Here is a 25,079-nt window from a genome sequence, read left to right as displayed (position 1 = left end):
GGCCATGCAGGAGGCCACCCGTACACCCGAATCTACCAGGAGTGGAAGGATCAGGCCGCAAAGGGGACCAGCCCCTAACTAGTGAGAATTATAACATTCAGCTAGAAACCGGAGGCTTCTACATTTCCAGGGTGTAGTTGCCACAGCCACAATTAATCGCCAAAAAGGTAGCCGCACAGGATCCAAGGAACTCCAGGTTGCCCGCCAAGATCTGAGGTTACCGGCTTGGGACACTGTTTGCGAGGCGCAGGGCAGGAGGGTGAGAGCCTGCGCAGGAAGATGACCAGGAGAGGCACACAGAACGGGGTCCCGTTAAGTGCTCTTGAATTACCTGAGAGATTGCTGAACCCCTCCCGTGGTGAACGCAGGACGACGTGGGTGGTTATGAACTGCAGCTGTAACCAGGAGCAACGTGATAATCGTGAGTAAACCCTGAGGACTGCACCCCACTGTCTCTATGAATTATTGCTGCGCCATCATCCCCTGCACCACACTGCACAACAACATCTACCTCATCTATAATCACCACATCAACGCCCTGGAGCTTAGCTCTACCAGTGGAGAGCTGAACCAACTCTGCTGCGTCACCATCAGCTCCAGAGGACCAGCTCCGCAGCGGCGGCTCCATATAGCCGCATACCCCCGGTGGCGTCACAAACATTAAACATAAAAACTATAATCCTTTTCTTTAAAACCCCTTTTATTGACTGCCCTGGGTCACGGACCCGGTCACCGCCACTGTGACATCTCCCCTAGCAACGACCGGCCCGGCTACCGAGTACCCCACGGCCCAGGGGGGGCGTCACGGATACCACCCGTGCGTCAGAATCTACACGGACATGGAGGGATCAGGCCGCAGAGGGGACCGGCCCCTAAACTAGTGGAGAACAACCAGGCTCAGCTAGATAACCGGAGGCTGCTGCATTTTCAAGGTGCTGCAGCCAACAGCCACAATTACATTGCCGAAAAGGTGGCCGCATAAGGTCCAGGGGACTGCACTTCGCCCGACAAGGCCCAAGGCCACTGGCTTGGGACACTGATTGTGAGGCGCAGGGCAGGAGGGCGAGAGCCAGCGCAGGAAGATGACTGGGAAAGGTACACAAGAAGGGGGTCCCGTTTAAGTAGTCCTGAGAGACTTGAGAGATTGCTGAACCCCTTCCCTGGAGGACACAAGATGACGTGGGAGGTTACACACTGGCCCTGGTAACCTGGAGTCTTGAACAACTGTGGGTAAAACCTGAAGAATGTACCCCACTGTGTCCTGAAATTATTGCTGCGCCATAACCAGCCCTGCATTACACCTCACCGACATCTACCTCCTCATAAAACCCCTATATCCTGCCCTGGAACTAAGCTCTGCCTGTGGAGAGCTGAACCCACTCTGCTGCGCCACCATCAGCTCCAGAGGATCTGCACCGCAGCGGCGGCCCCATATAGCGGCATATCACAGGTGGCGTCACGAACATAATCTCTAAAAACTTTATTTACCCTTTTACTTTCCCTTTAATTGACCGCCCTGGGTCACGGACCGGGTCACTGCCACCGTGACATCCCCCAGCATCGACCGGCCCGAGTACCCCACGGTCCAGGGGGTGCATCACATAGATGGTGCTGAGTTACCTACTGATGCCAAGAGCAAGATGGTGCTGGTACCATGGGGCTCTGATGCCGTTTTATACCCATTTTTTAATATATCTGGGCCACATAAAGGCCCATACATAATTCCATAGTCAATGATGTCATATATCTGATGTCATTATAATAACCAGGAAGAGGAGCAGTCAGCAGAAGGTTATATACTGTATATCCACCCAGCTGCTCGGCATATACTGCAACCTACACTCATAGTGTGGATTCTGCACAAAGGGTCTCTGCAGAATCTGTCAGTAACCTGAACAGCGCCACCTAGGAGACAAGGGTATATCAGGGTCTGATTCATTTTGGGATCTGGTCTGAGGTCTGGTTTATTTTTGGGTTTCATCTGGGATCTCATTCATTCTGAGGAGTAATCCTTTAAAGAATTCATCCTAATTATTTATTATAGCCAGTAACTTCTGAGTAGTCCCTCACAACGTTTTCAATCCTTAAAGGAACAGGCAATCAAAGTGTACACAGGCCTTCAATAGGCTACAAATGGTTCACGCGTCTTACAAACATGTGGGATCCACCGCGGGGTAAAATGGTGAGTTCAGCTTTCTGTGGATCAATCTCCATCTACCTAACCTAAATGGCAGCTCCTAAATGTTCCACCTCCCTGCTCCTTTCACATGTCCACCTACTTAGCCTGATTGACAGATCCTCAATGTCCCTTCTTCCTGCTACTGCTGAATCTCTGCCCACCTAGCTCCTCAGAATCTCTCCTCCCTGCTGCTGCTGATCCACCCATCTAACCTTACTCATAGCTCCTCAAAGTCCCTCCTTCATGCTGCTGCTGTTGAATCTCCACCCACAGAGCTTGATGGACAACTACTCAGTTTCCTTCTTCTCTGTTGCTACTTATTCTCCACCCACTTAGCCTGATTCACAGATTCTCAGAGTCCCTCATTCACAGCTCCTCCCTGCCACTGAGGAATCTATCCAACTAGCCTGACTGGCAGCATCTAAGTGTTCCAACTCCAAGCTCCTTCTAAATGCCCTCCTACCAAGCCTGATTGACAGTGCCTCAATGTCCCTCCTCTCTGCTGCTGAACCTTTGCCCTCCTAACGTACTCCTCAGTGTCCCTTCTTTCTGCTGCCGAATCTCCTCCAGCCTACCTTACTGACTGCTCCTCAGTGTCCCCCCTAAACTGCTACTTCTGAATCTCCACCCATCTAACTTTATTGACTGTTCCTTAGTGTCCCACCTCCCAGCTGCTGAATCTCCACCCATCTAACCTCACTAACTGCTCCTCAGTGTCCTTCCTCCCTGCTGCTGAATCTCCACCTATCTAATCTTACAAACTGCTCCTCAGTGTCTCTCCTCTCTGCTGCTGAATCTCCACCCATCTAACCTTACTAGCTGCTCCTCAGTGTCCCTCCTCTTCTGCTGCTGAATCTCCACCCATCTAACCTTACTAGCTGCTCCTCAGTGTCCCTCCTCTCTGCTGCTGAATCTCCACCCGTCTAACCTTACTAACTGCTCCTCAGTGTAACTCCTCTTTGCTGCTGCTGAATCTCCACTGATCTAACCTTACTGAATGCTCCTAAATGTCCCAACTCCCTGCTAATGTTGAATCTCTACCCATCTAACCTTACTGACAGTTCCTCAGTGACTCTCCTCTCTGCTGCTGAATCTCTACCCATCTAACCTTACTGACAGCTCCTCAGTGTCCCTCCTCTCTGCTGCTGAATCTCCACCCATCTAACCTTAGTGACTGCTCCTCAGTGTCCGTCCTCCCTGCTGCTGAATCTCCACCCATCTAACCTTACTGACAGCTCCTCAGTGTTCGCCCTACCTGCTGCTGAATCTCCACCCGTTTAACCTTACTAGCTGCTCCTCAGTGTCCCTCCTCCCTGCTGCTGTTGAATCTCCACCCATCTAACTTTACTACCAGCTCCTCAGTGTCCCTCCTTCCTGCTGCTGAATCTCCACCCATCTAACCTTACTAGCTGCTCCTCAGTGTCCCTCCTCTCTGCTGCTGAATCTCCACCCATCTAACCTTACCAGCTGCTTCTCAGTGTCCCTCCTCTCTGCTGCAGAATCTCCACACATCTAACCTTACTAGCTGCTCCTCAGTGTCCCTCCTCCCTGATGGTGTTGAATCTCCACCCATCTAACCTTACTAGCTGCTCCTCAGTGTCCCTCCTCCGTGCTGCTGTTGAATCTCCACCCATCTAACCTTACTAGCTGCTCCTCATTGTCCCTCCTCCCTGCTGCTGCTGAATCTCCACCCATCTAACCTTACTAGCTTCTCCTCAGTGTCCCTCCTCCCTGCTGCTGAATCTCCACCCATCTAACCTTACTAGCTGCTCGTCAGTGTCCCTCCTCCCTGCTGCTGTTCAATCTCCACCCATCTAACCTTACTAGCTGCTCCTCAGTGTCCCTCCTCTCTGCTGCTGAATCTCCACCCATCTAACCTTACTAGTTGCTCCTCAGTGTCCCTCCTCCCTGCTGCTGTTGAATCTCCACCCATCTAACCTTACTAGCTGCTCCTCAGTGTCCCTCCTCCCTGCTGCTGTTGAATCTCCACCCATCTAACCTTACTAGCTGCTCCTCAGTGTCCCTCATCCCTGCTGCTGCTGAATCTCCACCTATCTAACCTTACTAGCTGCTCCTCAGTGTCCCTCCTCCCTGCTGCTGTTCAATCTCCACCCATCTAACCTTACTAGCTGCTCCTCAGTGTCCCTCCTCTCTGCTGCTGAATCTCCACCCATCTAACCTTACTAGCTGCTCCTCAGTGTCCCTCCTCCCTGCTGCTGTTGAATCTCCACCCATCTAACCTTACTAGTTGCTCCTCAGTGTCCCTCCTCCCTGCTGCTGTTGAATCTCCACCCATCTAACCTTACTAGCTGCTCCTCAGTGTCCCTCATCCCTGCTGCTGAATCTCCACCTATCTAACCTTACTAGCTGCTCGTCAGTGTCCCTCCTCCCTGCTGCTGTTCAATCTCCACACATCTAACCTTACTAGCTGCTCCTCAGTGTCCCTCCTCTCTGCTGCTGAATCTCCACCCATCTAACCTTACTAGCTGCTCCTCAGTGTCCCTCCTCCCTGCTGCTGTTGAATCTCCACCCATCTAACCTTACTAGCTGCTCCTCAGTGTCCCTCCTCCCTGCTGCTCAATCTCCACCCATGTAACCTTACTAGCTGCTCCTCAGTGTCCCTCCTCTCTGCTGCTGAATCTCCACCCATCTAACCTTACTAGCTGCTCCTCAGTGTCCCTCGTCCCTGCTGCTGTTGAATCTCCACCCATCTAACCTTACTAGCTGCTCCTCAGTGTCCCTCCTCCCTGCTGCTGCTGAATCTCCACCCATCTAACCTTACTGACTGCTCCTCTGTGTCCCTCCTCCCTGCTGCTGCTGAATCTCCACCTATCTAACCTTACTAGCTGCTCCCCTGTGTCCCTCCTCCCTTCTGCTGTTGAATCTCCGCCTACAGAGATAATAATTTCATATAAAAATGTCACTATTCACTGGAGTTGAGCAGAAGGATCCATAGGACTCCAGACTAGCAGACACATTTGTAGCCCATGTCTGCCTGACCAGAGCCCTGCAAATCTCCTTTTTTTGGCAAATACCTAATAGTATTTTTTAAATTCTACAATTTACTATTTCTGGATATATTTAAAAAAAAAAAAGAGACAATCAACATATTTTACCTGTTTAATGAACATAAAGAAGTAGAACTTTCCTGCGAATACAAAAGCTGAACCCGCATGATCAGTTATCATCCAGCACTAACGGCCGGGATCAGAGAAAACTCAGATCCTGGATGTTTAATCCTTTATGCATGGCAATCCTTACAGATCAAGGAGCTGACAAATTGAGGCTGCGCCCTCCAGCCGCAACATTGTGACCTACAGTTTTATACTGTCACAACACCGGTCCCTAAGCTGTCGAGTATAAGTCCCTGTTATCCTATAGCAGCCTGCACACAAAGAAAAGTTATAAAAGAAAAATACAGATAGAAAAAAATTAATAAGAACAAAGAACAAAAAAAAGCTACAATAAACACATAAATAAATGATTATTTTATTGAATATAAAGTTATCTAATATTAACAACATAGAGATATTAGGTATCTCCAAACTCGGGAAGACATGTACAATGAAGTTATTTTGTCAATTATGACGAGGACGATGTGGGCAAGGGAGGAAGAAGCTGCACAGAACATTGCAGAACTGGCAGCCAGGGGGCAGATATATACAGGGGAGGGGAGCTGGGGAGCAGCCATGCAGTGTGACCCCTTTCCCTTCATGGGCACGTTCCACGGCTGCAATTTCTAGGGCACATTATATAAATACACCAGACAAACATTATTTACTGAGGTCAGGGGCAGAAAACGTTCCCATATTAGATCAGGTCTGTAATCAGGATTCTTAGTAACTTGGAGTTTATGGACAAACACAAACCGATTTCACATTTTTTTTTTTACAACTTTGGAGCAAGTATCCATTCCCTTTTATCTGTACAGTCCTTTTCTCTTTTAGTCCAGTGTAATCACATTGGATATTGGAGGTGAATTCACCTGTATGTAAAAGAAAACGTGAAAAAAAAAGATATAAAATACAAATAAGACACAGCGACTATAAAAAGAAAACGCTGCGGTATAAAATCTCTGGAACGCTCATAGGGATGAATGGAGAGAGCGGCGCAGACACCTTTCCAGTCTTTGTGGGCAGAGTTTTCTGCGGTTTTATGAAGGATTACTTTTGCACAAGGAGTTGTAGTTTTTGTTGGTACCGCTGTGAGGTACCTGCGACTTTTTGACTATTTTTAATTCCCATTTTTGGGCAGGATGGGGATCGCTTTTTATTGTTTGATTACATATGATGTTGTTACGGCTGAACCAGTACAGATTTTTATTTTATCGTATCATTTTTTTCAGTTTTTGTCTACTTGGGATTTTTTTTGCTTTCTATAGTTTGAATTTTTTTGTTTTAACCATGGAATTGATATTGTGATTGGTTCACTTGGATAACACACTGTAATACCTTTATATCACAGTCTATTATTCCTGTCACTGTTTTACTAGCTTATAAAAAGACTAATACGTACTCTAATATGACAGACCTATTGCTATGGTGTTTCCCCCTGTATCCCCCTGTATCGCTCTGACTCCTCGGTATCCCCCCTGTATCGCTCTGTTTCCTCTGTATCCTCCCTGTACCGCTCTGGTGTCTGCCAAGGTATCCTCTCTTACCACTCCAGTATTTCCCCCTGTATCCCTCTGTACCGCTCCAGTATTTCCCCCTGTATCCCTCTGTACCGCTCCAGTATTTCCCCCTGTATCCCTCTGTACCGCTCCAGTATTTCCCCCTGTATCCCTCTGTACCGCTCTGGTGTTTCCCCCGTTACTGCTTTGGTGTTTCCCGCAGTATTCCTCGTGTACTTCTCCGGTGTCTCCTGGTCCTTTCCAGTATCTCCAACGGTATACCCCCTGTACAGCTCCAATGTCTCCCCCAGTATACCCCCTGTACAGCTCCTGTGTTTCCCCCATATCCCCCTTGTACCACTCCAGTGTCCCCCATTACTTCTCCCTTGTATTGTTCTGGTGTCTCACCCTGTATCCTCCCACATTGCTCCATTGTCTCCCTCGGTGTCCCCCCTGTACCGCTCCAGTGTCTCCCGTACTCCTCCCCCCTATATCGCGGTGGTTTCTAACCCAGTATCCTCCCATACTGCTCCAGCGTCTCCCCCAGTGTCCCCCATATACCGCTCCAGTGCCTCTCCCAATATCCCCCCTGTACCCCTCCGGTGTCTCCCCCAGTAGCTATTACCCTGTCTGACATGGCAACCATCAGCATTCTGCACTTGTGTGTCAGGGGCACCGATAGACTTACAGAGGGAGCTTCCTTCATCTGTTAAACCACTTAAGTCCCAGGGTCAGGGGTAACCGGGCATCTAAGGGGGTACGTAGCCAGAATAGAGTTGACTCCAGTCCAGGTGATTGTATGGTGCTATCACACATACTGTGAGGAGGCAGACAGCGCTCATGATCCTGTGCCGCCCCCACGCCGCACATTACACCGCTATAAGAGATCTACATTCTGCCAGTGCGGTATATGGGCGATGTAGTGCTGCGGATTCACAGATCTTGTGCTTCCAAAAAGAAATGTAAAAATCTATTAACAATACATGGCGAGAGAATAGATGGAGCAGAGACATTTTGTCCTTTTGGGGGTCGAGTCCCGGTTTTTATTGGGGAGACCCGGGTGGTACTGTATATGGAGACTTATTTACAGGCAATGCAAAAGAAAGGATACAGAGAAGACTCATATCAGTTAAGGATCATCGGTCTCCATTTTCGGGAAGTTGTTGTTTGGTTATTGGTTTTCTTCCTTCTGGAGGACACTTGGATCTCATGGATTAGAGACGTTTATATAATCAGCTTTCTTACATGTTCGTTGTTTCCGGCAGGAAAGCCCGAGGTCGCTCCTCTGTGCCGCCATCATTTACCAGAAAGGAATCCACCGATCGGTTGCTGATACGGAAAGGAGTCAGCCTCTTAAAATTGCCTGGAGAATAAGGGATCTGTATTCGAGCCCGTTGGGATGGGACGACGGCGTCTTCGTTGCTCAGCCAGGGCGTACGATTTAACCCCACATGCTTCTCCTCTTCATTTGAAAACACCGGATTATCAATTCCTAAAATTACAAGTGATACAAGTTTTAGTTTTGCAAGAAGTTTCCTGAATTTGTGCTATCAGTGACAATGCATTAAATTAAGACTGATAGAGGAGGAGGAGGTGAGCTGTGACATCACCTATTGTGAATGGTGGATCCTGTGTTATCTACTGTATATAGAGGTGTTATCAGTCATTGTACAGGAGGAGGAGGTGAGCTGTGACATCACCTATTGTGAATGGTGGATCCTGTGTTATCTACTGTATATAGAGGTGTTATCAGTCATTGTACAAGAGGAGGAGGTGAGCTGTAACATCATCTATTGTGAATGGTGGATCCTGTGTTATCTACTGTATATAGAGGTGGTATCAGTCATTGTACAGGAGGAGGAGGTGAGCTGTAACATCATCTATTGTGAATGGTGGATCCTGTGTTATCTACTGTATATAGAGGTGTTATCAGTCATTGTACAGGAGGAGGAGGAGGAGGTGAGCTGTGACATCACCTATTGTGAATGGTGGATCCTGTGTTATCTACTGTATATAGAGGTGTTATCAGTCATTGTACAGGAGGAGGAGGAGGAGGTGAGCTGTGACATCACCTATTGTGAATGGTGGATCCTGTGTTATCTACTGTATATAGAGGTTATGGCTGTTGTGGGGCTTGTGAGCTAGAGGGGCCTAGCGTCAAGTGGCCCCTTCTCCTTAACCCCCTTCCACACAGCATTCACATGTAACCCTAAGTTGAATACAATGGAGGCGGAGGGGGTTGTTAGTTCCCCCTGTCACCATTCAGCCTGTGTGTCAGGGTCTCAGCCCTGTGTGATGACGTCACTAGATCGCACCTCCTGTGCTTAACCTCAGTTTACTTTCTGCACTGATAAGAGCAGAACATCAGGGGAATGGGGCGAGGTATTTTATTTTATATTTTGTCAATCGTTATTTGTAGAGGCCGTCATACTGCATGGAGAAAGAGGGCTGTAGGGTGACCATACTGTAAGGGGGTCTCTGGGGGCATCATACTGCATGGAGGGCTGTGGGACAATGCAATTATCTGGGGAACTGTGGGGACATCATACTGTGTAAGGGGGGGTCTGTGGGAATAAATTGTGTTGGAAAATTCACTGTGGAGTATCCTATTGTGAGTGTGAGGGGGTATTTATCATACTGTATGGAGGGCTGTGTAGGCCATTATACTGTATGGAGGGCTATGGGACCATCATACTGTATGAAGGGCTATGGGACCATCATACTGTATGGAGGACTATGGGACCATCATAGTGTATGGAGGGCTATGGGACCATCATACTGTATGGAGGGCTGTGGGGGATATTATACTGTATAGGGGCCTGTAGGGGGCATCATACTGTATGGAAGGCTATGAGACCATTATACTGTGTGGAGGACTGTGGGGTCATCATAGTGTATATGGGTCTGTGGGGGCATTATACTGTATAGGGGCCTGTGGAAGCCATAATACTGTATAGAGGGCTATGGGACAATTATACTGTATGGAGGGCTGTTGGGGCATTATACTGTATGGAAGCCATAATACTGTATAGAGGGCTATGGGACAATTATACTGTATGGAGGGCTGTGGGGGCATTATACTGTATGGAAGCCATAATACTGTATAGAGGGCTATGGGACAATCACACTGTGTAGGGGACTGTGGAGGCATCATACTGTGAATAGGGGGAGTTCTGTGGGGATAAATTGGTGCAGGAATTCACTCTGGGGTATCATATTGTGTGTGGAGGCATTTAGACTAACAAAAAGCAGTTGGAAAGTAAAGAATATATGCAAAATCTCACATGAAAAAAAAGCCTATTAAAAATATATACCGTACTTTATTGATATCAATTAAAAGGACAACATGAATAAACATTGCACTTTATACACCAAAAACAACTGCACACAGATCACAAGTGTCAATACCTTATAAGATGTACTTAACCAAGGAAGTGAGGGCACACCAAAAGACCGGCACAACTCATAAATATAATATGGTGTGATATGCTTTCCCTGTAGGGATACACCCAACAAAATGCCTGACCTAGGTGCAGGGGTTGGCACCCGAAAAAAAACACACAGGACAGACGCTCAGCGATGACGATCCCTGGGGAGGCCTAGGGGACCCTAGTAGTCAAAAAATGTGAAAAGACAGACCTCATATGTGGATACACATCCCATCAATGATAGGTATGTATCTGCCACAACAAGCACCAGTAGGGTCATCACTCCCTAACCAGATATGTAAACCCCATATAGCTACCAATCTGTAGTCCTCAACGTGTTTCGCCATATATGGATCATCAGGGGGTTTTATTGATAGTCCGTAATGGAAGAACACTTCGGGTTGCAGTTCAGTGACACATTGATACCAGCGTGTAGGGACATTATTAATACTGTATGGGGGCTATGAAAGGGATTTCTTGGTGGGTGACAACACTAAGGGGCATCAGCAGGGGCAATATTTCTGTGTACGTTCCACAATACATGTCCTTCTCCCTGTGTTTAAAAGTTGGGAGGTGCGTCCTTCTGTGACTGCGCCTATGCTCCGCCGTGACCCCGTCTACTCCCACAATTTTTTTGCAGGGGTGGTGCCCAGTACGTACGCTTTCTATAGGGCCCTATGAATTCTATGTACGCCTCTGCTTAGCAGCTGTGTGAAAATTATAAAACTTTTCAAGTAATTTTTTTAATATCAAGAGCGGAAAGTGAAAAAAAACATTTAGTGCATTAATATAAACATTAAAAATAGGTCGTTCACTGCTGACAAATTCCCTTTTAATAATTCTCTGAATGTCTCCATAACGGGAATCTCCACTTTGGATAATCCCTACTCTTTAGACCTGGCCTTTAATCATAGAAACAAACAATATATTACCAAGTTCTGGTTCTGTTTTTCCTCTTTCTGTTATTTTTGCTAAAAATGTGATAGTGCCGTCAAGCTGATTATCATATTCCGGAGGATCCTCCGACCCCAGGTCCATGTCTGTAAAATAAGTAGTGCAATGTTATCCAATGCTAAAATAGTCATATATGTTCTAACATCATATGCTTGCAGGATAAGAAAGATGAAATATTAATATACATTCATATAAACTATGTTGTTTTCTCTTTGCTTAGGAGGCGGCTTAATTGCTATGGTGTCTGCAGGAAGCCAAAAGCTGGCGCTCATGAACGGAAGCAAATACCAGGCTGTATATGTGATGATAGCGCAGCGTTCATGAGGACCCTACGAGACGCAGGGCAGGGCTGTGACCTGTGCTGGTGCAGCTCTGCAAGAGATGCCCAGGTGGGGCAGGCTGTGGTGGGGAAAGTCTCCAAGAGACCTACAGCAAGGCTGTAGGACTGGTGAAAGATGGCAGCTACTTCAGATGCAACTGGACATGATGAGTCTATGGTCTCAAACTGTTCAAAAGTGAGCAAAAGAGTTGAGCTTGGCAACATTTAAGTGTTTGATACCACCAATTACGACCTGCAACAATCAGCTTATACTGCCACTCCATGTGATTGTAACCACCAAGCTTATTACCACTCCATGTGTATGTAACCACCAAGCTTATTACCACTCCATGTGTATGTAACCACCAAGCTTATTACCACTCCATGTGTCTGTAACCACCAAGCTTATAGTGCCACTCCATGTGATTGTAACCAGCAAGCTTATTACCACTCCATGTGTCTGTAACCACCAAGCTTATTACCACTCCATGTGTTTGTAACCACCAAGCTTATTACCACTCCATGTGTCTGTAACCACCAAGCTTATAGTGCCACTCCATGTGATTGTAACCAGCAAGCTTATTACCACTCCATGTGTCTGTAACCACCAAGCTTATAGTGCCACTCCATGTGATTGTAACCAGCAAGCTTATTACCACTCCATGTGTCTGTAACCACCAAGCTTATTACCACTCCATGTGTTTGTAACCACCAAGCTTATTACCACTCCATGTGTCTGTAACCACCAAGCTTATAGTGCCACTCCATGTGATTGTAACCAGCAAGCTTATTACCACTCCATGTGTCTGTAACCACCAAGCTTATTACCACTCCATGTGTTTGTAACCACCAAGCTTATTACCACTCCATGTGTCTGTAACCACCAAGCTTATTACCACTCCATGCATCTGTAACCACCAAGCTTATTACCACTCCATGCGTCTGTAACCACCAAGCTTATTACCACTCCATGTGTCTGTAACCACCAAGCTTATTACCACTCCATGTGTCTGTAACCACCAAGCTTATTACCACTCCATGTGTCTGTAACCACCAAGCTTATTACCACTCCATGTGTCTGTAACCACCAAGCTTATAGTGCCACTCCATGTGATTGTAACCAGCAAGCTTATTACCACTCCATGTGTCTGTAACCACAAAGCTTAATACCACTTCATGTGTCTGTAACCACCAAGCTTATTACAACTCCATGTGTCTGTAACCACCAAGCTTATTACCATCCCATGTGTCTGTAACCAACAAGCTTATTACCACTCCATGTGTTTGTAACCACCAAGCTTATTACCATCCATGTGTCTGTAACCACCAAGCTTATTACCACTCCATGTGTTTGTAACCAGCAAGCTTATTACCACTCCATGTGTCTGTAACCACAAAGCTTAATACCACTCCATGTGTCTGTAACCACCAAGCTTATTACAACTCCATGTGTCTGTAACCACCAAGCTTATTACCACCCCATGTGTCTGTAACCACCAAGGTTATTACCACTCCATGTGTCTGTAACCACCAAGCTTATTACCACCCCATGTGTCTGTAACCACCAAGGTTATTACCACTCCACGTGTCTGTAACCACCAAGCTTATTACCACCCCATGTGTCTGTAACCACCAAGCTTATTACCACTCCATGTGTTTGTAACCACCAAGCTTATTACCATCCATGTGTCTGTAACCACCAAGCTTATTACCACTCCATGTGTTTGTAACCACCAAGCTTATTACCACTCCATGTGTTTGTAACCACCAAGCTTATTACCATCCATGTGTCTGTAACCACCAAGCTTATTACCACTCCATGTGTCTGTAACCACCAAGCTTATTGTGCCACTATAGTATGGGGCAATCTTGTAATCTGTTTAATCATTACATTCTGCGATCATTCTTAAAGGGGAATCCCGTTACCTACCCCTTACATACTATTAGTCTGTAACCCTGTCCACACATAATAGAAAATTTCCACAATGATTTTTTGTGTTGCTGTGAAAAATCTGCCACGGAAATAAGTAGCATACAGAAAAGCTTTATATCTGTAGCAGTTCACACCAATGGGTTTTCATTTCTGCCATAGATTTTGTAGTATAATACATATCGAAATTGTAATATGCAAATCTGCCACGTGTGAACATACTATTAGCTGCAAACCCAAATCAACGCCATATCATGTGGACCTCGCCTCGGGAATTAAGAAAAGGAACCAATATTATAAGTTATAATAAATAATAAAATAAATAATAGTAAAGTAATGAATAAAATGCAATCTAATTAGAAAAATATTAAACAAACATTTATCCATGTTTACCATGTATGTGGTTTTCATGAGGAATACTCCCATTCTGTAGCATTGCCGTACTGCTGCTTCTCTAGAAAATGAATAAAGATATAATGTATCTGTTGAATATGCTTACACGTTATGGATGGGAAATATGGTTGTCATGCTGAACTGTGCTTTAATAATAAATAAAAAATAGCTCATTCAAGAAATGTAACAGATTTTATAGATGTAAAGTCTGTGTAACTCTATCACATAGCTGGTTGTGCTGCTGCTTCTCACATAGATATGATGCTACACTGTTCCTGGCTGTGTGAGCTCTGTCTGCTCTTCACTCTACTTAGTGTTAGAGATAGCGGAGGAAAGTAAGTTTGTACAAAGCTGTTGGAGTTTGTAGAGGGAGAAAGCCATTCAAGTCTTCAGGAAGAGCAGATCACATCGGCTGAAATATATCAGATTGTAGATAGAGAGGAAAAAACATGAGGAGGAAGAGGGAATAACACAGATTACGTCACTCTGCAGCGGAAGTAAGGGGGAAATCAGACACTCCTCTGTGTCCTCTGCATCCGTGTCTGTCAGCACAATATAGAAGAGATCATTCATCATTCATGAGATACAGAACAGAAAATCACTCCAGGAATGAAGGTGTGCATTTACATGAGAGCTAGTAAAGATAGTCTAGAGACACAGACCACACAATCAGCCCCAAGGGCGGACGATGACTGGAGATGCCCAAATCGATTCCATGTGAATCAAATTTGAGTCAAATTTTCTGAAATTCTCAGGAACCGGCAAATTTTAAAAATTTCCAATTTGATTTGCATTAATCCCCAAATATACCACCCCACCCCCTCCCCCTGCATTTTACACAATGTGCTGAAGGATCACATGATCTAGGTGCGGAAAGGCAAGCTTCCCTATAATGGCTTGCAGTTATCACATCACATTGTATGGCACACACATAGTCTGTATAAAAGCCAAGGCAAGGAATGCAGCAGCCAAGTTGTGGAGAATATGGATAGTGAGAGGCTGTCAAAGCTCACAGCTCAGCCATAGAGACTGGAAGAGAAAGCCATAAAACATTGGATAAATACTACAGATAGTGTGTGTTGTGCAACTGCAGTGGTGAAGAAGATGAGTGTAGTAGTCTGCAAATAATATGACTATTATATTTTTTCCTAAAAAAACATTGCGTCTACATTTTCCAAACAGAAAATCTCTTGATGTTCACAGAAAGGGATAATTTTTGGACAGCTTGTTAAAGAGCTATTGCGTCTTAATTCAACAAACAACAAACATGTTGCTAATCCCCAGACAGGGATAATTCTAGGATCACCGCTTACCAAAAAGCTACAGCTTCTTACATGTTCACCAGCCGTGTATCTGCCTCCAAAGTATTAAGCAGGCTGTTGACTACCACTGAATACCTTTCAATTACACATATTTTGAGGTCACTTTGACATTACTAGGACTGTGTTTGTGTTAAAGAACTTGAAAGAGTTTGGATACAGTTCTAGGAGACCTCAGAGTGTTACACACTTCTTTTCAGGGCAATTGGAGGCTTATGCTGTACTTATGCAGTGAATCAAATTTTTTGGAAAAATTCGGCAAAGTTATCAAACTTCCAAATTCAAAATATTCGCTCATCTCTATCGATCATCAAAGCTGAACTGTATCAAACTGTAGATAGGGGGGAAAGCACAAGGGAAGCAAGGAGGGCTGTGGATCAGTGTACAGAGATAGGAGAGACCCTGTACTGCAGATCAGGAAAATGAATGAAGGAATGGAGATCGCAGACTGAATCTTTTTTAACTTGAATTAAACATTAAAATATGTAAAAAAAAAATAAAAAAATCTGAGTACTGACGCTTGTGCTTCTATTTCAGTTCTAATTACCCTCTGTCCACGATCTTTCTTGTAGTTCTTATTTATGTGTTTTGTTTGCTTGCGACCAAATTTAGTTGACTTGAAGGACTCCAGACGCTTCTTCATTGTTCTCTGGAATATCTCCTTAGATTGGGCCTCATCGTCATCAATCGTGACTTCATGACGGCTGTAGAGGTGCTTTTGCTGTCAAAAACATAAATATACATAGATATATATATATACACACACATACTGTATATATACACATTTTCACAGTATATGTGTAATGTACATATATAATACAGTTTATATAGTAACTTTCTATTGCTTTGCAGCGAAACACTGGGAGTTATTTTTAATTGATGGATACTTGGCTGTTTGAGTAGAAGTTTTGGATGGGTGATACTTTTTGAATTTATTGTGACATTGTATACTTTAATAATAATAATAATAATAATAATAATAATAATAATACATATTTAAAAACATATCTCTCCACCTATAGCAGCATATGATAAATATCCCTAAGTTAGTTCACATCCAAGAGGTGAACAGTTGTCTCCAGTGCCGCCTATTGCAGGTAGTTACTCCTCGGAGGAGAGCTAATTTGCATTCCCCTTTCCCAGGAAGCATTGCTCTGGCCTATTAGTCTCCATAAGCCTTGCTCTTCTCCTCCACGTACCTGTTTCCTTGGCTTGTACAGATACTGCTGCAGAGTGTGATGGCTGATCATGTCTTCTAGGTCTCTTACGCTTTTCCGCCGTTGCTCCAGAGCCTGCATGTCCAGGCAAACGGCGCTGACGTTCTCTCTTCTGAAACAGAAAATATAGACCCTTGTAAACTTTCCCCAAACTCCTAACCGCAGTCGTTTTCATTTACCGATGACGCATTTCAGAACCAGAACTTTTTTATTTTTTCACGAGGACTTGTTTTTTTTTTTTTCCAGGACTGGTCTTATTTTTTTTTTTAACCATTTGGATATAGATAAAAAAAAATATATCATTGACCCTTATTATTTTGGGGAAAATGTAATTCCACTGTTGTTTTGTGCATTTCTTTCCCATTTTTCTGAATGTGCTCTTATTTTTTAAGTTGCGAATTTTCCCATAAATCCACAACATTTGGGGTTTGACTTCTCCCCTTAATAGAGGAAAGCAAGGAGGCAACTTACAAGAAGAAGGAAACGGAGGGTTCTGACACGGATGGACGAGGGCTGCTAAAATCAACGTTCGCCATGTTCTCCATGCTCGGTGAGCGGATAAAAGCCAATGAGCCTCTTCTTTCTCCCTGTGGAATGAAAACAGGATTAAACCTTTTTTTTTTTAATACTTAATTTAAAGCACTATCCCACCCCCCCAAAAAAAAAAAAAAGTCAAGTATCTTCTATCTATGGGGGTCTTGAGATAGAGACTCTGAAACCCTGAGAACTTGGCTCCGCAGCGCTGTCCTGAACGGAACAAAGGTGCACGTGCTTCACCCCCGATCCATCCATTGCCTATGGGACCGGGGGGAATAACTGCGCGCTGTACTCAGCAGACCCATAGGCAATGGATGGAGCGGAGGCTGAGCATGCGCACCCCCCTCCAATCAGTACCGGGCTGCAGTACCCCATTCTCGGACTTCCAGAGCCTCAATCTTGCTGTCTTTCTGGGTTTCTATTGCTCTCTTTACCCTTGACACAATAATGGGGGTCAAATTGGTGCCATGGAGGGATTAAATAATAGTGTACAAAATTAATCAAATAAATTTTTTTTAAAAAAAATCTAAAAGATTGAATTAACCCTGTAATCACAGTTAAGATTTTTTTTTTTAAAAAAAGGAATATTATAAATGATAAAAACAAGTATATTTGGTGTCTGTAAAAGTCCAATCTATGAAAATATAAAATAGCTGTAAAGAGAAAAAAATCATAACGCCAAAATTGCTGTTATTTGATCGCCGCAATAGAAAGCGTTCAGAACCTGGCATACACCCCCAAAATGGTAGATAATAAATAAGTCCTTACATGGCTCCGTCAACTGAATAATAAAAAAAATTACTGAACTCGGAAAAATGGGAAAAAAAATGTTTTTTTTTCAAGGTTCAGAATTTTTTATCCACTAAAATATATATTTATATAATAAACTATACAAGTTTGCTATCGCCGGCTGTGAATGGAGAGATGGCGGTGCACCTGACGGCAGCTTCATACCACCCCAAATATTATTCATGATCCAAATGGACAATATCGTGCCCAAAGGGGTAATGCAAGGGTCTGACGTTCTGAGATTTTTGCTGTGGACATTCAGCTTCTTGGTCCGAAAAGGAGCAAACGAAAAATAAAAGTAATACAAAGTAATACAAAGTATCGCTCCTCTGCTGAAAATACAACGTATCGTTCCTCCACTGGAGCAACAGCAGAGAGCCGGTTATATAAAGCCAATCGAATCATCCCGGATTAATTATTAATCTGCCCCATCCCCCTCCTGACAACCAGACAAAACAGATATCGCACTGACCACCAAATGTAAGAGGAGACGAATAAAAGGAAACAATGACAGTGAACAGAAGCGGAGCCGTACCTCGGCCACGTAACTTATAGCATCCTTAATGTTCAGCTGATGGAAGACGTTGAGGATCCGGTCCTGGGTTTTTTGGGCTGATTTTCTCATAAATATTTTGCTTATAAATTTTGCATCAAACTTTGCAATCCTAGAATAAAAAAAAAACAGATGACAACTTGCTGATAGTTTATTGATATAAATGTCTTATACTTGTACAGTAAAGATCCGGTGTAAGTATAACACTAATGTATTCTGCACCCGAGACGGGAGGAGACGAGGCAGGGACCCCGGAGCATGTGTCCATTGTAGTCTTTGCTCCCATGAGACCCACAACTATTAAATATCCTATAGAAATGTCTCAAACAGGAATACCCCTTTCGGCCATGTTCCACTGCTGCTTTTTTCCACTGCGTTTTTTTCAGCACCAAAACACGTCACCTGCTCTGATTATAGTGATTTTTAATTTATTTTTTGCTGTATTTTCCCACTTTTTTATGCATTTTTTTGGCTCGGATTTAAAGCATTTTTCCATATAGCTGGAATTCTGCACTTAAAAACACAATTGTTTTTATATGAGTTTTTCCAACTCCCCATAGAAGTCTATGAATCTGGTTGGGCAGAAGTTTTAAATCACATCATGAACTGTTAAAAGCAGCGGCAAAAATGCCGTATTTACGCCATGTGGGAACACGGCCGTAGAGGGGCGTTCTGGGTTACACTAATGCTTTGTTTTCTGTTTCGAAACTTAGTTTCAAAGTTTATTTTTTTTATTTTATCATTTTGGGATACATACAGAGTAATTTTTTTTTTTAGTGGCAATTATTTTTTATTTTGTTTTGCTTTTACAGTATTGTTATGTTAACTTTTATTCTGTTCTTAATTCTTTATACCATTATACCAAATTGATATAGATTTTTTATTTTTTTTACTTTTCGCAACTTGTTTTTGTGCCGCCATATTGTAATTATATAAAAAAAAAAAACCTGCCCTCTGCAAAATCATCCTCAAAAACTGATTAAAATGCTTCATCTTATTCATGTCTGACGTAAAGACACTTTGCTCTTCATATCTTTGCTTGGACTTTCTCTTCTCCCACCAAGGTAAAAAAAAAAAACATGTCTCATCTCTGAAGTGTCTCCTGATGGAATCTGCTGCAAACTAGACTTTATTTAGTGTTTTTTTTTTTTGCAGCCATTTTATTAAAAGGAAAAAAACTGTTCCAAAACTTTTCATTAACCCCTTCACGACTTTTGACACACATGTATGTCGAAAGTCATATCCCTCACTTTGATGCGGGCTCGCACGCCGATCCCGCACCTTTCCCCGCACATGATGGCTGATTTAATCAGTCCTATCTATCAAAATCTAAAATAAATTAATTTGATTAGTAAACAGGGTAACGAGAGAAAATTCAGAACGCCAGAATTACGGTTTTTTTGGCCGTCACAACATTGCAATAAAATGCAATAAGAGGCGATCAAAACATCGTATCTACCCCAAAACGGTATCAATAAAAACGTCAGTTCAGGGCGCAAAAAAATAAGCCCCCACCCGGCCCCAGATAATGAAAACATTATGGGTGTCGGAAAATGGCGACAAAAGCAAAATATTTTTTCGACACCTAAATAAAGAAAAAGTATAGATGTTTGGTATCTGCGTTCTCGTACTGACTTGGGGAATCATATTGGCAGATCAGTTTTACCGTACAGTGAACATGGTAAATAAAAAAAATCGCAAAAACAATTGTGGAATTGCACTTTTTATTTTTTTGCAATTTCAACACATTTGGAATTTTTTTCCCACTTTCCAGTGCACTATATGGTAGAATGAATGAAGTACAACTCGTCCCCCCAAAAAACAAGACCACACATGGCTATATGGATGGAAACATTAAAAAAAGTTATGTCTCTTGGAAGAAGAGGGAAAAAAAAACAGAAACTTGCCCAGAGGTGAAGTGGTTAAATAACAAACTCCTCCAAAAACTCCTCCAAGAAGGAACAATTCCTGAACTCACTGAATTTGTCTGCTTAATTAAAAGTTGTTGTTTTTTTTCCATGTGTATGTTGGAGAAGAATCCGTATGGGATAAATAATGCATTATTTTTATAGACAGGTCATCATAGACGTGGCAAAAACAATTTTGGGCACTTATTTTTACTTTTTTTTTTACTTTTTTTGCGGAAATAATGTTTCTTTTATGTTTTGGTGTCACTGGGTGCTCAGTGTATAGCTGCAACACCAAACAATGAACAGCAGATGGCGCCAAAGTGGTAACATTGTAGCGAGGCTGAGACGAAACAATTACTGGGAATGAAGAAAAGTCTCCAGCGGCTGAGAAACTACAACTCCCAGCATACCCTGACAGCCGATTGCTGATCCCCCAAAGACAAACAATATTAATAGAATAGAAATATTGTAGATATTTTTCTTACTTATCTCTCATGTAATTGTGTCCAATCTGCCCAGAAACGTCTTCGATAGCCGAACAAATGTGATCGAATGCCTTCCGGAAACACAGAAAATCACATTAGCCACTTTTTTTTTATTGCAGTTTTTTTAAGAAAACTTTTTGATCTATCATGTCAGAAGCTGTGATCGGTGGGGGGGTGGTCCTGAAGCTGAGACCCCCACTGATGGCTATAATAAAGTTGGTGGGGATTTAAGAAATCAAAGCCAATCATTCCCCCATTGTGTTCACACTGAGCCTTTATGTAGAGTTTTTGGAGCAGAAAATCTCCAAAATCCACAAAGAGTTAAGAAACCTCAAATTTTGATTGGAGGGTTTTGAAGAGTTTCTGCCCCGAAATCTTGGAGTGAGCACGACCTTTGGCTTTGGAATGGTTTTTTTTTTTAGCTGAAACTCCAAAATCATTCTTGAAAATGGCATAACATTTTTGGGGAACACTCTTACTTCATTTCTAGGGCAAACGTATGAAGCGCTTTTTGAAGCTTTTTTTTTTTGGGAAAAATCCTTGGGGATAATAAGAAAGTGCAGTCATTTCTTTGAAGTGGATCCTGGAGGAAACCTCTCCAAACTGAGCACTGTCCAATCAAAGGGCTGCAAAAACTGGTCAGGAAAAACTCAGCAAAAACTCCCAGCACTTTTTTTTGGTGATATGAGACAGTTCTCATCCTCTCTGGAGAAGAGCTCATTTGCATACATTTTCCCATGGAGAACTGCCTGTACACAAGTCGCCGCTCGGCACACGGATACCGTTCACCCTGCGCCTGTGGGTCTGAGACCCCGTGCACTGCAGACACGATGACATCACTACATCAATACTGATGCGGAGCATCAGTACTCACACTGCACAGACCAGAGCAGCGCGCCGGGGGAACGGGAGATGTGAGCAGTGTTTAATTATTTTTTTATGTCAGTAGCTATGAGGACCCTCATACTGAGTGGGGGCTGTGAGGACCCTCATACTGAGTGGGGGCTGTGAGGACCCTCATACTGAGTGGGGGCTGTGGGGACCCTCATAATGAGTGGGAGGCTGTGGGGACCCTCATAATGAGTGGGGGCTGTGAGGACCCTCATAATGAGTGGGGGCTGTGAGGACCCTCATACTGAGTGGGGGCTGTGGGGAGCCTCATACTGAGTGGGGGCTGTGGGGACCCTCATACTGAGTGGTGGCAGTGGGGACCCTCATAATGAGTGGCAGGCTGTGGGGACCCTCACACTGAGTGGGGGCTGTGGGGAGCCTCATACTAAGTGGGGGCTGTGGGGACCCTCATACTGAGTGGTGGCAGTGGGGACTCTCATAATGAGTGGGAGGCTGTGGGGACCCTCATAATGAGTGGGAGGCTGTGGAGACCCTCATAATGAGTGGGGGCTGTGAGGACCCTCATACTGAGTGGGGGCTGTGGGAAGCCTCATACTGAGTGGAGGCTGTGGGGACCCTCATACTGAGGGGAGACTGGCATTGGGGACCCTCATACTGAATGGAGGTCCTTATACTGACAGGGGTGCAGTCATTGAGGACCCTAATACTGAATGGGGGAGCTGTGGTATCAACAAAATGAGGGGCCATCATATTGTTTAGGGAACTGTGGGGTCCATGATACTGTGGGTAATGGGTGTTGTGGGGTATCATAGTGAGTGATGGCTGTAGGGGCGTCATAGTGACAGGTGTGGGTGTATTATACTCTGTGTATTGGAGCAGCATACTCTATAATGGCCATGATAGGTGCATTGTGGGTGAGAACACTCGGGGGCTTCAGTAGGGGCATAATTACTGTGTTCGAGCTACAATACATGTCCACCTCCCTGTGTATAAAAGGGGAGAGGGAAATTAAAACTTTTGCTATGGGGGCCCCATGAATTTTAATGTTCTCCGCCACTGATAGATCTAATTTATGAGAAAGTTGTCTGGGACACTTTAGGAGTTCAGAAAGGCTTGTCCCGCATATTTAGGGCTTTTCAAATACTGCAGTATCATCCTGCAACCTCAGCAAAAAAAAATAAAAAATTGCGTAAAAAAATCCCTTACCCTTCCGTGCAATTTTTCATTCAGTTTCCGTTCGTGATGCTCGCTCCTCTTCACTTTCAACCACTGAACCAGCGGTTTAATAGTTAATCCCTGTGTGATAAAGACCAATATATTAAGGTTTATTATATTAAGGGGTACAAAACATGTGAAAAGAAGGGCGACGTCGCCCCTAACGAAGGGCGGACGAATTGAGAAAATGAAAAAAAAAAATGCCTAGGACCCTGTTCCTTCTCACATTTGCATTTATTTTTTGTTTATTTTTTCCTCAATTTTTTTTTTTTTTTGCTTTTCTTTTGTTTTGAGTCTTCTTTTATGTTTCATCTATTTTCAAGTCTACGTTCTACTTTGTTTTTTTCTCCATGTGTTTTTTTTATAATCAAAAGGTTTGCGGCCGATTCATTATTTGCAACTTTTTAAAAAGTTGTAAAAAGTTTTGCGTAAATGTAGTCCAGTACCCCCACCACCACCCTGGAGTGATTTTCTTTGTATGCCAGAAATTTTAGGTGCAAATGTTAAGAGTCGTGTGCAAAATTTTAACAGATCATGTGAATTTTTGCTCTAAAAAGACACAAAAAAAAAGGCACGGTTCATTAATGCCTTTTTTGCCTGTTTTTTTTTGTGTCTTAAGCCTTTTTTGTTTGGACCCAATTCGTTACTCTGTTCGCACTTTTTTTTTAAGTCTGTTTTATATGAGCTCTCCTGGTTTTTTTTGTTTTCCGCTTTTCACCTCATTCATCAATTTTTAAAAAGTTGCAAAATTTGGTGCAATTTTACTCCCCCACCCACCGTGGCGTATTTCTAAGTATGCATAATTTTGCCACTTTTTGGTGCCAAAAGCTACAAAAACAGTTAAAACCTGAAAAAAAGCCAAATTCAAGAATCGCGTGCGCCATTTTGATACATTTGGAGCATAAAACAGAAACTAATACCGTGAGACAAAAAAGCAAAGGAACTTAAAAAAAACGGGAAAAAAGAGCATGTTTTATTCTCATGAATTCATGAACATGCGACATTTTGAAGTCTTCGGCGCAAAAATCAATAAATAACAAAAGACAAAAAAAAGAAAAGTGATTATTTTTAATACTTAAATCATGAATCAAAACCAGAAAAATATGTATCAATACAATTACTGAAGTGACCTGCGGCTGGATTCGTCCATATGTCAATTTAATGGAAAATATGTTCCACAAATCCATGGCAAAATCCCCAAGACTTAGGGACTCGTACAAGTTCTATCCGTGGTTTCCACTGACAACACAAAGGTTCAAAAACGGAACATTCTACGTGTTTCGAACCGTACATATTTCTAGGTTCGAAACGCATAGGATTTTTCTGCAGGATGTCCTGTTTTTCATATTTTTTTTAATGGATCAATAAAGCTCTTTTTTTTACTTGAAAATTTTGGAGATTGAGCGCTGGACAGGATTATTGTTTTTTTTCACATGATGTTACACGATGCACTGGAAAAGGAGAAATCTGCACATTCATTTGATATGATGCAGATTTAAAATCTGCACCGTGGATCAATATCAGATTCCGGGGATAAGATTTGATTATTTCTCATCCATGTCGTCTCTGCCGTGTTCTGTTCATATGCGGAATGAAAAAAAATACAATCATGGCGCAGAAATCGTACATACCTGAAATATGACTGTGAAATATACGACTACGATTGTTGTGCTGACAAACAAGTTCTTTTCTTTGACTTTATTCTCGTCTAGTAGAGCAACCAAAGCGAAGGCGACGGCGCCTCTCAATCCCCCGTAGGACATCACCACCTGATCTATGATCTCCAGTTGGACCATCCTGTAGCGGTTCAGAATCCACGTCTGCACGACCACACCTAAGAAAGATAATTCTTCCTTCATTCTCAGGATCGATAGATGTCCCAGAGGTTAGACCTAATGATGAGCGAGCATGCACGTTACTCGAGATTTACGAGCATGCTCGGGTGTTTTCCAAGTATCTTCAGCGTACTCGGTGTTCTGTTTCAGTCACTCCGTGCTCATGATTTGCAACTGTTTGACAGCTTTAATACATGTGAGGAATACCTAAGAAACAGGCATTCCTCACATACAGTATATTAAAGCTGTCAAACAGTCGCAAATCATGAGCACAGCGTGACGAAAACATAACACAGAGTACGCTTCAGATACTCGGCGAGCACACGAGCATGCTTGTCAAAAGGGTTAACAGAACATACTCGCTCATCACTAGTTAGACCCCCACTATCATTAAGTAATCTTATTTATATGCTATCATTTACTAAAATGGGATTACCTCTTTAAATGAAATGAAGGGAAACCTAAAACAGAGGAGTGTGCAGCATTAGCTTTGGTGCATGTGGGTTGGCATGTAGGTAGAGAAGTCACCGCACTCTATTTAAACTCCAGAGT

General features: G+C 43.4%; 1 protein-coding gene across 2 annotated transcripts in view; it reads right to left on the bottom strand.

Annotated features, from left to right (window-relative positions):
- Window positions 1–5,652: 5,652 nt before the first annotated feature.
- The window catches only part of SLC9A3 (solute carrier family 9 member A3), an 83,559-nt gene continuing 64,132 nt past the window's right edge, over window positions 5,653–25,079 (bottom strand). The window contains exons 7-17 of one of the 2 annotated variants that reach the window (XM_073661395.1): window positions 24,324–24,526; window positions 22,684–22,773; window positions 20,626–20,696; window positions 18,213–18,342; window positions 16,823–16,938; window positions 16,334–16,463; window positions 15,682–15,855; window positions 13,816–13,876; window positions 11,152–11,259; window positions 8,037–8,283; window positions 5,653–6,164 (exon numbers count right to left, since the gene is read on the bottom strand). In XM_073661395.1, coding sequence (XP_073517496.1) covers window positions 6,161–6,164; window positions 8,037–8,283; window positions 11,152–11,259; window positions 13,816–13,876; window positions 15,682–15,855; window positions 16,334–16,463; window positions 16,823–16,938; window positions 18,213–18,342; window positions 20,626–20,696; window positions 22,684–22,773; window positions 24,324–24,526 — 1,334 coding nt within the window. In that variant the 3' untranslated portion in view covers window positions 5,653–6,160. Of the gene's footprint in view, window positions 6,165–8,032; window positions 8,284–11,151; window positions 11,260–13,815; window positions 13,877–15,681; window positions 15,856–16,333; window positions 16,464–16,822; window positions 16,939–18,212; window positions 18,343–20,625; window positions 20,697–22,683; window positions 22,774–24,323; window positions 24,527–25,079 lie in introns of those variants that run through there. The other variant, XM_073661401.1, reaches the window with a different exon arrangement.

This window comes from Phyllobates terribilis, unplaced genomic scaffold, assembly GCF_046119375.1.
Source record: "Phyllobates terribilis strain yellow unplaced genomic scaffold, ASM4611937v1 Scaffold_2__4_contigs__length_985480577, whole genome shotgun sequence".
Lineage (NCBI taxonomy): Eukaryota > Metazoa > Chordata > Amphibia > Anura > Dendrobatidae > Phyllobates > Phyllobates terribilis.
This window is presented reverse-complemented; position numbering and strand designations above follow the sequence as displayed.